The following is a 15,020-nucleotide window of genomic DNA, read 5'->3' on the forward strand; positions in this document are numbered from 1 at the left end:
CAGCCCACACTTTTACAGTAGATTGCTATGCTGCTCTGTGGTCTCCATAGCAGCCATGGGCTGACTGGCTTTTACAGTGTGTTTGAATCAGATGCTGTTTAAGCAGAAACCGGCCTTGGCAAGCTCATGTGAAATATCAGCACACTTGGCTCTAACGATGTTGACTTAGTAAGGTGATACATCATGTGACTCATGCTCAGGTGACGGACACAGCCATGATTATGTCAATAGGATTGTTGCTTCAAGGGAAGCTTGTCTAAGAGATTGAGCCTGGCAGCATCAATACTTGCAGTTCCAGCATGTGATACAAGCCTCATGAGTCTGAACACAAGCAGTGGTGGATTGATAAAGTTCAGCTTTTGCAGAGACCACAAACCACTTTGAAAGGATAACAAAAGAAACGATGATGTTCAAAGCATTTTATTGTGTTTTGTCGGTTTGTTTTGTACAAAACAATACAAAATTCTGCAACAATAGTCATAAATTTAGCTTCGAGTGAATTGCAATCAGCCACATGGTACAGTAAAGTGCTTCTTAAATCAATACCCATGTCGTCTCAGGTGATTTTTACCCCAATTTGTATTTAGGACAAATTTTGGAATTTCGAAACAGACAAACAGTGCTTCAAAAACAATAGCTTTCAGGCTAGAGGGTCACATATTGAGGATAAAATAATCTATTCGTGTGTACCTGAATACTCTTATCCCAAGAAACTTTGGGTGGGACGTTGGGTAATACTACAATATCTTACATTAGTTTTGCAATGGCTAATTTTGGGCTGTGTAAAACAAGAACATTGTTCGCATTTGCAGTTCATTCTACACACCCCAAAAAATAAATCTAGAGAATAGAAGTCAGATTTGTTAATACAAGGCAACCCATAACTCCTCTTAAACAGAGGTGAATCTTTTGTCAGAGGCACAGGGGCTTTGAGGATATACCAAGTGCCACAGACACTTCAGAAAATCCAAACCCAAATATCTGAGATATCGGCAATATAAAGCAAAAAAAAAAAAGACAAAAATACTGGAGAAGTATCGGAAATGGTATTTCCAGACCTTTAAAGATTGCTTTAAATCTAGCTTAAGAACGCTTCGGTTTTCCATTTGTACATACTCATTGTAGCAAAGAAGTTTCCTGAACAAAACACGAGGAAACCGCTGTACATACAATTCAAGTCTTACTATAAGACATAAAACCCCCACAAAAGATGCATCTGTAAAAACATTTTCAAAGTAATAAAGAAAATCAATAAAGGTTACAATCAGTGTCATAATCAGCATAATGGGTTCTTCAAAACCAAGGACTGCCATCAGGTTTCATATATTTCAGAGGACCACACGGCAGAACTGGTGATTCGCTGAAAACATTCAACAGGATCTTACACTTGAGCAATCCAAACTCCCAATGATGATACTAATGCTTGTCGATTTCAAAGCCTCTGAGAGGCAAGTGATCTATGCTTGTGTCGTACGAGTTAGCGTGTAAATGGCTAAAGCTGATCCAAGATCAGCACTCCCAGACCCTATGGCAAAATTTGTTGCATCTCATGAAAACCATCAAGCACTATTACAGAGGAAAATGGAAGATTAAACAACCCCGAAAAGTCACTTTGAAAGCAAGAACAAAAACATTTGAACAACAGACCTGCAGATCAGCCTCGCTCTTCATTTCCTTCCGTTTCTGCTTGCAATTTCGCCCTCTCTAGTCACATACACTCGCTCGCGTTACAGCATATAAATCAACAGCAATAAGAAACAAAAATTATACAAAAAGAAAAATATAACGTTCCACCTGAACAGCACCTTTGTAAAAAAAAAATAGAATATTCTTTCAATAAAAAGTTAAACAAAGTTCGAAACATCAGTGTGGCACACTCTGAGTTGGAGTCAACCATTAACACATAAAAAACAGCTACATTGTCTTGGAAGACTTCATTTTTTTTAAATACTTTTTCCTGGAATGCTTTTCCATTTTTTTTTTCAGTTTTTAAGTGTTATTTGAAAAGAATCTCTCCCTCCCCTCCTATTTATAAATCACAACTGTCCACTTTCAAGCCTTTACTCCCTGATGCCAACTGTCATCATTCATCTAGCCATACTGGCAAACATGTGCTTGTCAAACCACCAACTACTAGAACCTTTTTGTGCTTTAATGTTTTCACCGTTGTGGCCTCTTGGACATTGGGAGGGATGAATCTATCATGCCAATTAGGTTTGCAAAGTGAAACCCTCACATTACAGAAAACGTCTGGAAAGAATACCGGGGCAATCTGCAAGTATGAATTAGAAATGTACACTCTGGCACTGAAATGGCACTAAAGTGCTTAACAAAAGATGCTGGTATTCCTAAATCAGGGGATTACTTTACCGAAGAAATGAATTGAAGGCTATGAGGCACTATCCAGAACTTCACTTAGACGAGATCTCCACTAAAATAAAACAAGTCATAACAGCCTTCATCCGCATTGCCCGAGCGCCAACTAGCATCTGCAGAAGGGGAGGGAGAGTATAATGCTCGCACGCATACAGGAGGAACAATCCTGAAACGAACAAACTTCTCTCTCACAGAGAAAATTCACAGTGAATCCAGTTGTAACGTGGAAGCAGCACATAAAGGAGGTTTGGGTATTAGACCTTTGGTGTGCGAGAGCTGGTATTTTATGCTCTGACAAATTCCTAAAATGCTTGTAACCCAGTATCCTAAACTGAACGTCGAGTAGACTGTCGTTCCCAGGTTGTCGAGTGCTGCTCAAAAGTGCTGTAGAAGCACTTGCACCGGTGGAACCGACAAACAGACTTTAGGACAGGCAGACTCCCAAATTTTAGGACTTTAGGAAAGAGTTCGGTTTCAATTGGACCAAGGCAAAAAAAGAGGGGTGAAGGTAGAAAATACTCGATCATTGGTTTGTCCGTACAGGGAGCCCAGCTCAACCGATCAAGCACAGTCCCCCACAATGACCAGCGGTGCCAGGAGCTGCCGGAGCTCAGAGGCGGAGACAGGCCCTCTCTTCAGCATGCTGCTCCTCTGTCTGCGTTTGGCCAATTTGGAATTAGAGGGAGGGGAGAGGCGCATAGATGAGGCACCGGCCGTGACCACCTGAGGAGAGTCCTGCTGTTGCTGCTCCTCCAGGTCATCCTGCTTGGCAAGTTGACGGTTCATGGCAACTGCCTTGCCAGCAAAGAAGGTTAAGTCCTTAGTGCTGCTATTCCTGTGGGCGTGCGGGAGAGATAAAGTTAGAATGACATTTGAAGCTACTACATGCATCATGAACTGGTAAAAAAAAAACTCACCTTTGCGGCAGGATGGACGAGAGGAGACAATCAAGAGCACCCTGGAGAAACGAGGAAGAAAGTTCAAATAAAAAAAAAGTTGCAAAAAAGTTAATTCAAGTAAACAAGAAAACATCAGAGCTTCTTACCCCTTGTACCCAGGGGTGCTGGAGAACCTGAGCGGCACTGAGACGTTTCTTGGCGTCCCGTACGAGCAGTTTGGAAATGAGGTCTTTGGCGTTGTAGGAAATGTGAGCCCATTCTTTCTCTGGGAACTCATACTTGCCCTCCTGGATGCTCTCAAACAAGGTGTTCTGAGGAACAAAAGAAAATGTATTTATTATTTTTTATACATTTCATCTCATATAAACATCAACCAGAGCTATAGTTAGGTCCATTTATATTTGGACACAGGCACAACTTTTATTTTTGTTAGGTTTTTACCTAAACCTATTCAAGCTATAGTGATATAATGGATATGGGCTTGGACATCCACGGAAGACAACAGTGGTTGATGATCGCAGGATTCTCTACTTGGTAAAGAAAAACCCATTCACAAATTCCAGCCAAGTGAAGGAGACCCTCCAGGAGGTAGGAGTGTCATTGTCAAAGTCTACAATCAAGAGAAGACTCCACGAGAGGAAATACAGAGGGTTCACCACAAGGTGCAAACAATAAGCATCAAGAATGGAAAGGCCAGATTAGACTTTGCCAAAAAACACCTAAAAAAGCCTGACCAGTTCTGGAAAAGCATTCTTTGGACGGATGAAACGAAGATCAACCTGTACCAAAATGATGGGAAGAAAAAAGTATGGAGAAGGCTTGGGACAGCTCATGATCCAAAGCATACTACTTCATCTGTAAAACATGGTGGAGGCAGTGTGATGGCATGGGCATGCATGGCTTCCAGTGGCACTGGATCACTGGTGTTTATTGATGATGTGACAGAAGACAGAAGCAGCCGGATGGATTCTGAAGTGTATAGGAATATACTATCTGCCCAGATTAAGCCGAATGCAGCAAAGTTGATTGGACGGCGCTTCACGGTACAGATGGAAGAGAATTGTGCCTGTGTCCAAAAATATATGGACCTAACTGTACATCTGTTCATAGTAGTGCACATGGTCACTAGGGCTGTCACGATTACGAAACTTGAATAACTATTAATTGTCTAATAAATCATTTTAATAAATGACGGTTATAATGATTAATTTATTTTTAGGGCTTTGTCATTTAATTCTCACATATCTTTATTTGGCTTTGAAATGACCACATTGTTCTGAATATAAGATTATATATGTCTTACAAAATGGGGTCATCATATATTTAAGGTCTAGGGTTTTACATGTCAATAATAGAGCCGCCAAATACGCGTAAAACGAGTTCGATCAGGAGTGAATGGAAGCCACCAGTAAAATCTTATGAGTTATAGAAAAGCTTCTAGTCTGTATTTTTCCAACTTGCAAGACAACAATACAATTTTTCGATGTTCATGAAATGTTGGTAGGCTGGTTTTCACATTTAGATTAGCTTAAATAATATGGAATTGTACTACAGGTTTTTTTAAGTGATTGTTGGTACATTTTATCAGTATTATCATACTTCAGTTACAATATATACACTAAAATATGCAATATGCAGGCACTACAACTCCCCTTTGTGTCTTCAATCGAGTTGCCCAATAATTGCAATGATCCGAAACAAACACGATGAGGTCAAACAACCAAGATGAGATAATCATTTAATAATCGTGACAGTTGAAATGGTCACGTGACATCACAAGGGTAGGCAATGTACCTGACACGCATGGCAAGGCTCTCCATTCTCCCAACCGCAGTCACTTCCACAGCAGCCCACGAAGGGAGGGTACCCACTCAGCATGATGTACAGGATGACCCCCAGGCTCCACAGGTCACAGCGTTTATCGTAGATGGTGGCTTCCTCATTAAAGGCTTCCACCACTTCGGGGGCCATGTACTCTGCAGAACCACACTAAAGTAAAAGAAAAAGGAAATATGGTTGAGAATAACAAACAACTGCCACCTGTGTTGTCTCAGTCACAAGGCACAAACGCATGTAGTCGATTCGGGTGGCACAACAAAGAGAAAACAAAAAGCAAACTGAGAACTGGAAAACTGTGTATTGTACTGTGAATGCGCTTCTATGCAGTTCAATTTCTAAACGCTGCATTCAGCTGACAAACGTCATGTAGACCCTCAAGCACGTCTGAGACATACTGTGTGAGAATCTAATGGTGAACAGAAGGTCGTGGAGGGGTGGGCAGTTTGTCAAGATTAACAAATTGACTGCTTAAGGATGCACCTCACGCAAACCTGGACTCTTTTTACTGCTGCAGTCCAGATGGAAAATGCAGTGTGGCGCATAAAACCTCGAAACAAAGTAACCACGGTAACGACGGTCACGTCACAGAGGCGGGGAAGTGAGTCATGGCGTGTTTTGAGGGCTCAGCCGCAAGCTCAGAGTGCTTTGTTGGGTCGGGCTCTATCCGCCTCTGCCTGAAACTAGGTCACGGTTTGGAACAGGAAAAAAGATTATTGTATGTCCCAGAAAACCCACATACTGTTTATTACATAACAGCAACACGGTCATTTATGACACACACACACACACACACACACACATCTTTGACAGCAAACAGGATAAAACCATTTGAGAGAGCAGTTCGCTGGTTAAAGGATAAAAGAGATTCTGGAACGTTCCGCAGAAAAGGGCTCTTTAAATTTCCCTCAGCAGGTTGAGCTATAATGCTACATTGAGCATCTACAATTATGAAACGGAGGTCAGTGTTACAAAATCACATTCCCCCCCCCCCCCGAGACGAATTCATTTAGCAGACACTTTTGTGCAACTTCGTGCATTTGTAAATAATATTTAACTCCTACAACAATCTAAACTTGCTGCAGATACATACATTATCACACAAATGTGAATTTCCGGAGTAGACTCGTGCAGGCTGAAAACCACAAACGCTGGTTTTACCCACACCCCACATTCAATGTTTTCTCAGGTGTTCAAGAAAAACATGGGTCATGCTTCAGTTCGTTCCCTTTGAGGTTAAAGCAGCAGTCTGTCTGCACTGCCGGTCTTTTGTTACCCTTAGTCCAGCTGCCGCCTAAGCTCCGCCTCCAAACACACTTATGTAATGCTATTTCGCAGTGCAGGAATCCTAAGGCAGACAAAAGCTCCCACTGTTGCACCCAACCCCCATCAACACGGCTGTTTTCATTCGCCATCTCTCAACACCCTCACATTCAAGAGAACACTTCACATCACCCCCACTCCTGAACAAAGACTCTCACAACACACTAATCCAGACAGGCCTATCTGGTAACAAACACTGCTCTCCAGTCTGTAACCAACCCTTTTTGTGTACCTATATTTTAAACATGCCTTGGATACGATCGCTGTCTTATGGAATAAGTGACTGTTTAAAGACAAACTTCAGATGCAAAACTAGCATAACGTTGCATCATTTATTTGGCTAACGCAATTGCTGCATGCAGCCACATGAGGACTAGCATCGGACAGTTCTTGGTAAATTATACGTGGGACTTTCCGAGTTCGGTGACAAACACGCTTGAGGGCTTTTTGTGGCTGGTACGAAGGCATACTTCAACTATGTGAGCGACTCAACTATACATAGATAGCTGAATTTCCCCTGTGGTTATATCCTGCAGAAACAGTGCAAATTGCATTTCCCAGAAAAATCAAGACTTCCTAGTAGTTTTTATTGCATAAGTTACACAATACAACAACAAAAACGTTATATGCTTACTTTAACTGTAACAATTGGAACAATAAGAAACACCCTAGTTCGTTAAAGAGACAAACTTAAACAACAAAAGGGTTGCGATCTACTCAGGGACTAAAATATAGATAAGATCTCTTGGATCGTAGCCAAGAAAAACATGTTGAGTGCATGACCAGAACACACTAGATGCTCCTCCCCCTTTCAACCTCCCTCTTATCAGACCAATCGCAGAGCAGTTGCTAGGAGTGGGGGTGACTCGAATCGAAAGACTAATGCCCAGACAGGCTTGAGGAAATCCAGCGAGACAAAAACAAAGAGAAACGCAGTGCCGAAGGGGGGCGGTATGTGAGGAAATTGAAGCATAGAAGCCTGAAATGTTTGTTTGCGTTTAACTTCTGTTCCCGTCGAGCAGTCTGGCAAAAAGTGGCAAGGCAGGAATGGTCAAAATTATATAAGAAACAAACACCGGGTGCAAGTTTAAGAATGAAATTAACTGTTCTTTCACAAAAAGTCGTCATGTGAATTACACAGCACAAGTCATTTCAGGAATGTCGAAACTAAATGTTTTTGTTCCTGACAGATTTCACTTTTTCCAAAAAGACGACCACGGTCCTCTTCACAAGTTTATAAAAAATATCTTAAACGTTAACTCTACCATTTTGGGATCTCTCACAAACACAATCTCAATGTCTTGTATTAAAAAACATGTGATTGCATTAAGATTGTACACCATCTTGTTCACAAGATACAGTAATGATAAGTACAGTGCAAGGATGTAGATAAAGATGTGGTCCTTATATCAGAGAAAACAGAGTAATGACTGAACTATAATGACCTCTTTAAAGTTTCACTGTGCCCTTTTTTACAATGATTAAAACCAGCCAATCAGAACAAGGTACATCAATGACACCACCCAAAGCCAACCAATAGCATTAAAGCAGCAACCCCAGATAAGCAACGACACTGAAAGTGCACACCTTATCCATTCTCCCAGCAACAACAAGTTTCCAATCTGTTTCTCCTTTGAACTTAATAACATTTGGTCAGGTAAAATCTGTAGCCAGTGCCAGAAGATAAAAAAATAAAGCAGACAAGAACAAAGGTCACACTTACTGGAGTGAGGAGCTCTGGAGTGGAGATGGGTGAACTGTCACTATTGAGTTTAATTCCACTGCCCAGATCAAAATCGCAGATCTTCACAGGTGAAATCTACAAGAAACACACAAACGGGAAAATCAGATCATAAACTTGTGCTTGGAAATGACTGACCACAATTGGCAGGCATGTTTGTTGAATGTTTACACCGTGACTGGAAATGCTAAAACCTCAGACTCTCTTATCAAATCGCCTAAACCACAAATGCAAAATATACTTTGAATGAGACTACAGAGACGAGCGAATGTAAATCTTACCCTGTCCTTATATTCACACAAGATGTTTTCAGGCTTCAGGTCTCTGTGGGCCATACCTGCAAGTACACAAATGAAAGTCACATGTTAGCTTTGTGGAATTCAAACTAAGTGAAGATTGTCGATGGGGCAAAGCGATCATTGTGAGGAAATGTTTCCAATACAGACTGCTGCCTGGTGCCGCTATATTTAGTGGGGCATCCCCTCCCCCATACGTACTGACAGGATTAATACATATGATATGCTCATAGAAATGCACATCCTTCAACCTAACACATGAAATACAAACTTGATTTCCAGTGACCCCGTCTCTCACTAGTCCCAGAAACCCCCAATGTGAAACATCATCTCCTTATCTACACTTCTCAACCCTTACTCGCCCCTCCCCAACAGTCTTCTCATACCTTTGTTATGAAGGAAGTCCAGTGCACTTGCAATCTCTTGGACCACAATGCTAGCTTCCTGCTCGCTGAAGTATCTCCTCTTGTGAATGTGTGCCAAGACAGAGCCTAAAACGTAAGGTTACGCGTCAACAACAGATCACACAATCTTTTGGTTCCAGTCAATACAACAGGCTCTCTATTCAATTACCTAGCACCCGGGGGAGTCTGGGTAATGTTTCTCATAAGAAACACAACACTACAGAAACTGCACGTACCTCCTCTCAGCTTCTCAAACACGAGGTAAAACTTGTCCTCTTCCTCAAAGAATTCAACGAGCTCCAAAATATTTCTGTTGGGTAAACAAAAGACTAGCGTCGAGTGACAAAAGTCAACGAAACAACCTTAAAAATAACACGTACACAAGTTTCTTCAGGCGTCATTAAACCGACGCATAAGGATTAAATGTATACAAGGATGAACAGGCTGATAACAGTCTTACCTGTGGCCCTGGCACTGGTACAGCATTTCCACCTCTCGAAAAACACGACTCCTGCTGTGTCCTGGCCTCTTCTCAATTATCTGTAGTGAAAAAAATCGTAGGTTAGGATCAAAGCCGAATGAAATGGGCAACACTAGGAGGTGACAACAGACCTTTGAAACCTCCCCCTATTGTTACCGTCTCGGTTACAAATGACCTTCCTAAATAATTGTAGCACTTTAAGTTTTACACGATTCCAGACATAAACCAGTCCAATCCACCACATATCTACATAGAAACAAAATATAACCTATATTCTAGTTAAAACAACTCAACAGTTTACGCAGTCACCCCGTCACTAAACTAAATAGGAATCACACTACCTGACAGGTCAAACTAACAGTCTACAATGAAATCACAAGGCCTAATTCTCAGAATCTGCATGTGCGCACGATTTGTTCAACTCTCTGGATTAGTGTCGCTATTGAGAGCATAGCATGCAAGCGTACAAATGTGCATCAGGGTTGAGAATGAGGCATGTGGGCCAGCACATTCCCAAAAACCCCAGTGCTGCTGCTCCACAGCTGAGTCAGCAATCAATCCTCGCTGCAAAAAATTATAGGGTACATGCTCAGAGGAACCAGAAGCATGTGGCGACAGAATGAACTAAGTTTCTGCATTTAAACCAACCTATAATTTTGTCACAGCAAGCGCCATGCCAAATTTGTCTGAAACCCATCCCAGCATTGACGGACCTAATGCTTGTAATGATACAACACCCCCGAGGGACCAAGACACATCCCTAAATAACATTGTCTTTGTGAGCTAAATTACTTTAAGCCAGCGAAATGTGGGGATTAAGACCACTTTAGTATAGATAAGAACATGAAGAGCTCTCAAGTAATATGGAAAATATTTTGAAGGTCGCTAAATAAAGAATTTAAACAATCCAAAACAATCTAAGTTTCACAATATTTCAGCTTCCTCAAATAAAATGTCCCTGGGCACACAATGTTCATTTCACAACACACACTTGGTTCGAAGTTCTGCAGATGGCAAAAAAAGAAAAGAAAAGAGAAACTAGGTAAACACTTTCAGGACATAACTCCACCCTATACCCCACCCCCCTATTGAGGTTTATGTTTTGGTCGACTTGTCAGTACAGAATGTTCTCGACGCTGTACATTCTACCAGCCAATGAGAGTGATGAACGGTAAAGGATGTTTCTGTTCCAACTCTCTGATTGGTCGACCTTCTATCCGGTCTAACATAAACAATGAAGTCTTTCCTATAAGCCTGTACCTTAACTTCTGGCGCCGACACAATAGAGCGGCTTGTTGTTCAAACAACGGTTTCTGAGAACTAGAACAAATCTCTGTATAGTACAAAATACCAAGACAAACTACAGTTGACCATGAATTAACTACACAAACTCAAAAAAAAATGTTTTTAGATTGAAAACATTGAGAATATTACAGTTATCCCATTTCAGAGGAGGGTCATTCACAGACAGCCCGTATTCATGAGCTCACCATCCTCAGCTTGTAGGAATCTTACATGCCCTCTCCAACCGCATGCAACAGTGCCAGTCTGCACAAAACAACTACAGTCACGTATGCCTGCCAAAGGAGTAAATCTCGTTCCCTGTAACCAAACACACTTCTTCAAAGGGAAAGTCCTTTCTAACAATAGCCGTCGAGTACCATATCAGACATAGATGCCTGTTTGTTGACATGTACGTGAAAGCTTAGCTTGTTGAATTTAACTTATTTCAAGATATACAAAGCGTCTCACCTTCACAGCATATTCTTTATGGGTGATTTGGTTGATGCAGGTTTCGACCCTGGCGTAGGCCCCTTCCCCCAGCACCTCATCCTGCAGTTTATATACATCTGGAATCAAAACAAAAACAATTGTTAGAATTACTGAACCCACTGTGAGCCTCAAACTACAATAATATCAAATGACACATTTACATGTTAGTCACAAGGACATCAAGATGCAAAAATTCAAAATCGTCATCCCATTTGATATGCAAACACTTGCAACTCACCCTCAAATCGCCCTGAGAAGCTGTCCGTTGCTCTGCATCTCTTTTTCTTCTTGTTTCTCTTCTTGGCGTCTGGGATGTCGATGGGCTGACTGGATAGTATGTCTGATTAAAAGGACAGAGAGTAAATTCCAGTGTTGGCTATAAACACTCACATATGCAAAGTGGCAGTGAGATATACTTATGTTTAATAAGATCGTATTTATTCACATAATTTGTAATATATTAGGTACAACAATATACCATGTCGGGCGGAACAATCGAAATTGAAGGCCGTGTCAAGAAGATTGGATCCGTTTTTGGTAAATTCCTCTGATTCAAATGGATTTTGCCCCTGGACATAAAAAAATATTTTGCTCATATGTATTGGGTGTAAAATCAATGGACTTCGTCATTAGCATACAAAACACATTTCCGAATTAAATTGCAATCGTTGACCTATTTATGGTTTAAAGTCCAACAGATACATATTCAGGTAAGAGCGTTCTTGAACTGGGATTAATGTTTAAACAACCCTGCGTCATGAAATCAGCATCATCTCCTAAATCGCAGTAGATATAAATCCGTGTTTATTTTAATGTACACCAAAATGAAGCCATACACTCACCTTAAAGGAGCGATGGAATCCGGTAACCTCGGTGATCTTGTTCTGGACCATTTTGTCCTGATTTATGGGACTTTGTTTGGACTGGTGGGCTGGCGGTCAACAACGGTGGTTTTAGCTTCAGTGATCGATCTCACTCAGCTAATCCAATGTCTTGCGAACCGTGGCGCTTTAAACGGGAAAACTGCGAATGAAAATGACAATGCATTGTAAAACAGGTAACGTCAGTTAAAACTTTGCACTTAAACTGGTAAAAAAACGACACAACTTTATTTATAAAGCTGCCATTTTAAACCGTCACGAACCAAAGCGAAACAATAAGACCCAGTACAGGCATGTCACGGGCAGGAAGACATGCCCAGGAGATTTGTGCGGAGAATAACTTCGATAGAAAATGTCGCAAAGGTTGCCAAAATACTCGCGTTACGTTCTTTACGCGACCAATGTGCACGCGAGCAAGTTCAACCGAGTGATTCAAATGAATCGAATGACTCCAAAACACAACGCGTCTGCAATAAGTCCACCAGCATAAAGACGGGTCGGAATAAACTAAAACATCATTAAAAGTAACCTACGTTAGATAATGTGAAAATGAACGTCAACTGCAATGGTGACTTCTACAAATTTCCTGAGATGTGGTAACATGGACTAAATCCGACCGTTGCACTGCGTCCTCTCAAATAAAAAAAACCATGACGTTATCCCGTCCGCTCGTCAAACGTTAACGTAACGTCACCGCAAATCGAAAAGCCCGAGGTATCAGTCGAATGTAAAGCTCGTCCTTACCCCGTTGTTGTCTTTAAAGCTCCAGGCTTGACGCCGTCGTATGAGCCTCTGCTTCGAGAGCAGCAGATGGAGGCCGTGGGTGTTTGGGCTAAACGTTTGGAAGGTACAAAAATGCACACGGCGACGCTGGGCTTTATAATCTCACGCCCCTTCCCACCTCCTTTCAGTTAGACCCGCCCCCTGTTCCCCGTAAACACGTACCACTCTCTCACTCGCACTCCACACATCAAGCAGAGAGACCGATTGAGCGAGAGATCACGTGAGCTGATGACGAATGTTATGATTAGAGACTGAGGAGAATGGGAGCTGCATTCGTATGTTTCCCTAAAAGAATAAAACACATTATAAACAGAATGGTGACAATCTACATATTATTATTTTGAGGACACATTCATGTCCGTTATGTAAATTAAAACGACATCAACACATCGTGTAAAGGCGAACTGGATTCATTTTGCCTGATGCAACATTCTGCAACAGCCAAATGAACTGTCAAATTTCCCAAATGACTAATCTTGAATTACAATTTCTCGACAACTGGTCTGAACCCGTTTTCTGTCATGACTATTTCAAAGCTAACAAGGTTTTGTATATGATTATTACAGAATTAATGACCAGGAAATAATATTCTTGTGCATTTCCCTCACATGACGTTTTATGCTAACATTCGTAGCAGTCACGCTGTAGTATTTGGATTTGTGCCATTATTCTGTAGGCCTACTGAATAAACAACTTTATAGTTTTGTATTAATAGTGTAAAATACTCGATTAAATTGTTTCTACGTGTAATTGTATCATGTTGATTAAACTTTCACATTTTCCTTAACAGGGTGGAATCCCAATATAGATAGTGGGCATGTTGGAATCCACGGACAGGCGGCTGACACACCCGGATGGGACACCAGCACATTTTACAGACATGCTAAGCTGAGATAGGTGGACAGTCTGAGCAAATGATCCTCGTGTTGGTGTTAATGAAGCCTTTATGAATTTGATCCTTTGAATAAGTGAAATGAAATAGCTGAGATCTGATCGCCAGACTGGAATGGGATAGTTCATCCAAAAATGAACATTCTTTCATCGTTTACTCACCTTTATATTATTCCAAACCTGTATGACTTTATTTCTTTCACAGAACATAAAAAAGAAGATATTTTGTAGAATGTTGGTGACCAAATAACATTGGCCCCAATTGATGAGCTAAGACATTTTGTGTTTTAAATGTGAAAAAGTCAGGTTTTGGGTCAGACATGAAGGTAAATAAATGATGAAAGAATGTTTATTTCTGAATGAACTATGCCCAAAGTAATTTCAGTGTAGGTTGTGTCTGGTGTTTGGCAAAATGTGTTAATAGCATTATTTTCCAGAACTCGCAAGGATGTGTCAAACATTGATATATTCTTCTACCAAATGGCCCAGGCTTTATTTTCTAGTCTTATCTTTATTGATGTTGTTTTAAAGCGATCAATGCCAATTGTAGAGTTCGGGGTACATTATGTGACTCTCCCTCTTTTATATCTGTCTGTCTGTCTGTCCTCTCCATGTTTGTTTTGGCCTATATATTCAGCCATGAAAACAGCACTAAAGATCACGCAAAGTTCAGTGCAGGGAAAGGAGAAGCACATGATGAAATGCCAAGATATGTTGAAAACAACCCACGTGATTGAGGAGGGGCAGAGGGTACTCTGGGTTAACATATTAGTGGGGCCATCGCAAAGGTTCCGAAAGGCATTCAGACTCTCCATAGGAATTCCTTTTATAGTGAATAACAGAAGCATATGTATGTTGGGTGGTTAATCTGAAGTTTAGTGTGTTAGTCGGTTATTCTGTAAAATGTGATTTATTCACAATACGAGCAATGGATTAACATACTAATGTGTGGTGCAATACATTTTAACGAGGGAAGAGTCGTGGGGAAAGTGAGAAAGAGAGGTGTTTGTAAAAGAAGGTGAAGTGTGAGTGTGTGTTTGCAAAGGGGAGAAAGAAAGTGTACAAGTGTGTGTGGATGTGTAAGGTCTTCTGCACAAGATTCTGTTACATCAAGGGTGTGTAGTTTTTCCAAGTAGTCAGCTCAAACATACACACAATTAAGATTTATTCACACTTGGGTCAGCAATTGCCATGCAGCCGAATGTGCCCGGATCTGCAGTAGGCCTGCTTCATAGGGAGTGCACAGAACGAAACATATGTAATTATCCGAAGTTAAAAAATGATCCCTTAAATATTTTAACTGTGGAGGGAAAGAGGAGCTGCCCATGTTTGTCCA

At 41.1% G+C, this 15,020-nt stretch overlaps 1 protein-coding gene across 3 annotated transcripts; it reads right to left on the reverse strand.

Moving 5' to 3' along the window:
- Positions 1 to 404: 404 nt before the first annotated feature.
- Positions 405 to 12,982, reverse strand: mknk2b (MAPK interacting serine/threonine kinase 2b). Of its 3 annotated transcripts, none has more exons than XR_013787354.1 (15): positions 12,755 to 12,861; positions 11,972 to 12,152; positions 11,608 to 11,698; positions 11,368 to 11,469; positions 11,109 to 11,206; positions 9,336 to 9,415; positions 9,112 to 9,185; positions 8,858 to 8,962; positions 8,457 to 8,512; positions 8,158 to 8,253; positions 5,070 to 5,264; positions 3,422 to 3,586; positions 3,294 to 3,334; positions 2,569 to 3,211; positions 405 to 2,017 (listed from the first exon to the last, which is right to left on the reverse strand). XR_013787354.1 is itself a non-coding variant. In XM_079468453.1 (14 exons), exons 2-14 carry the CDS (start codon positions 12,020 to 12,022, stop codon positions 2,938 to 2,940), a joined length of 1,428 nt encoding a protein of 475 aa, XP_079324579.1. In that variant the 5' UTR covers positions 12,023 to 12,152; positions 12,755 to 12,982; the 3' UTR covers positions 405 to 2,937. The 3 variants fall into 3 exon arrangements, 1 of the variants encoding a protein (XP_079324579.1); XR_013787355.1 differs by having other exon boundaries at positions 405 to 2,011; positions 2,558 to 3,211; XM_079468453.1 differs by having other exon boundaries at positions 405 to 3,211; positions 12,755 to 12,982.
- Between the last annotated feature and the right edge of the window lie 2,038 nt (positions 12,983 to 15,020).

The sequence above is a fragment of the Barbatula barbatula genome (assembly GCF_947034865.1).
Source record: "Barbatula barbatula genome assembly, chromosome: 11".
NCBI lineage: Eukaryota > Metazoa > Chordata > Actinopteri > Cypriniformes > Nemacheilidae > Barbatula > Barbatula barbatula.

Excerpts from the sequence above, each read along its gene's own strand:
- mknk2b (XM_079468453.1), bottom strand. The coding sequence starts at position 12,022 with ATGGTCCAGAACAAGATCACCGAGGTTACCGGATTCCATCGCTCCTTT. Across the intron at positions 9,416-11,108 it reads ATAAAGAATATGCTGTGAAG|ATAATTGAGAAGAGGCCAGG; the intron begins GTGAGACGCTTT and ends TTTTCACTACAG. Across the intron at positions 8,963-9,111 it reads GTTTGAGAAGCTGAGAGGAG|GCTCTGTCTTGGCACACATT; the intron begins GTACGTGCAGTT and ends CTTACGTTTTAG.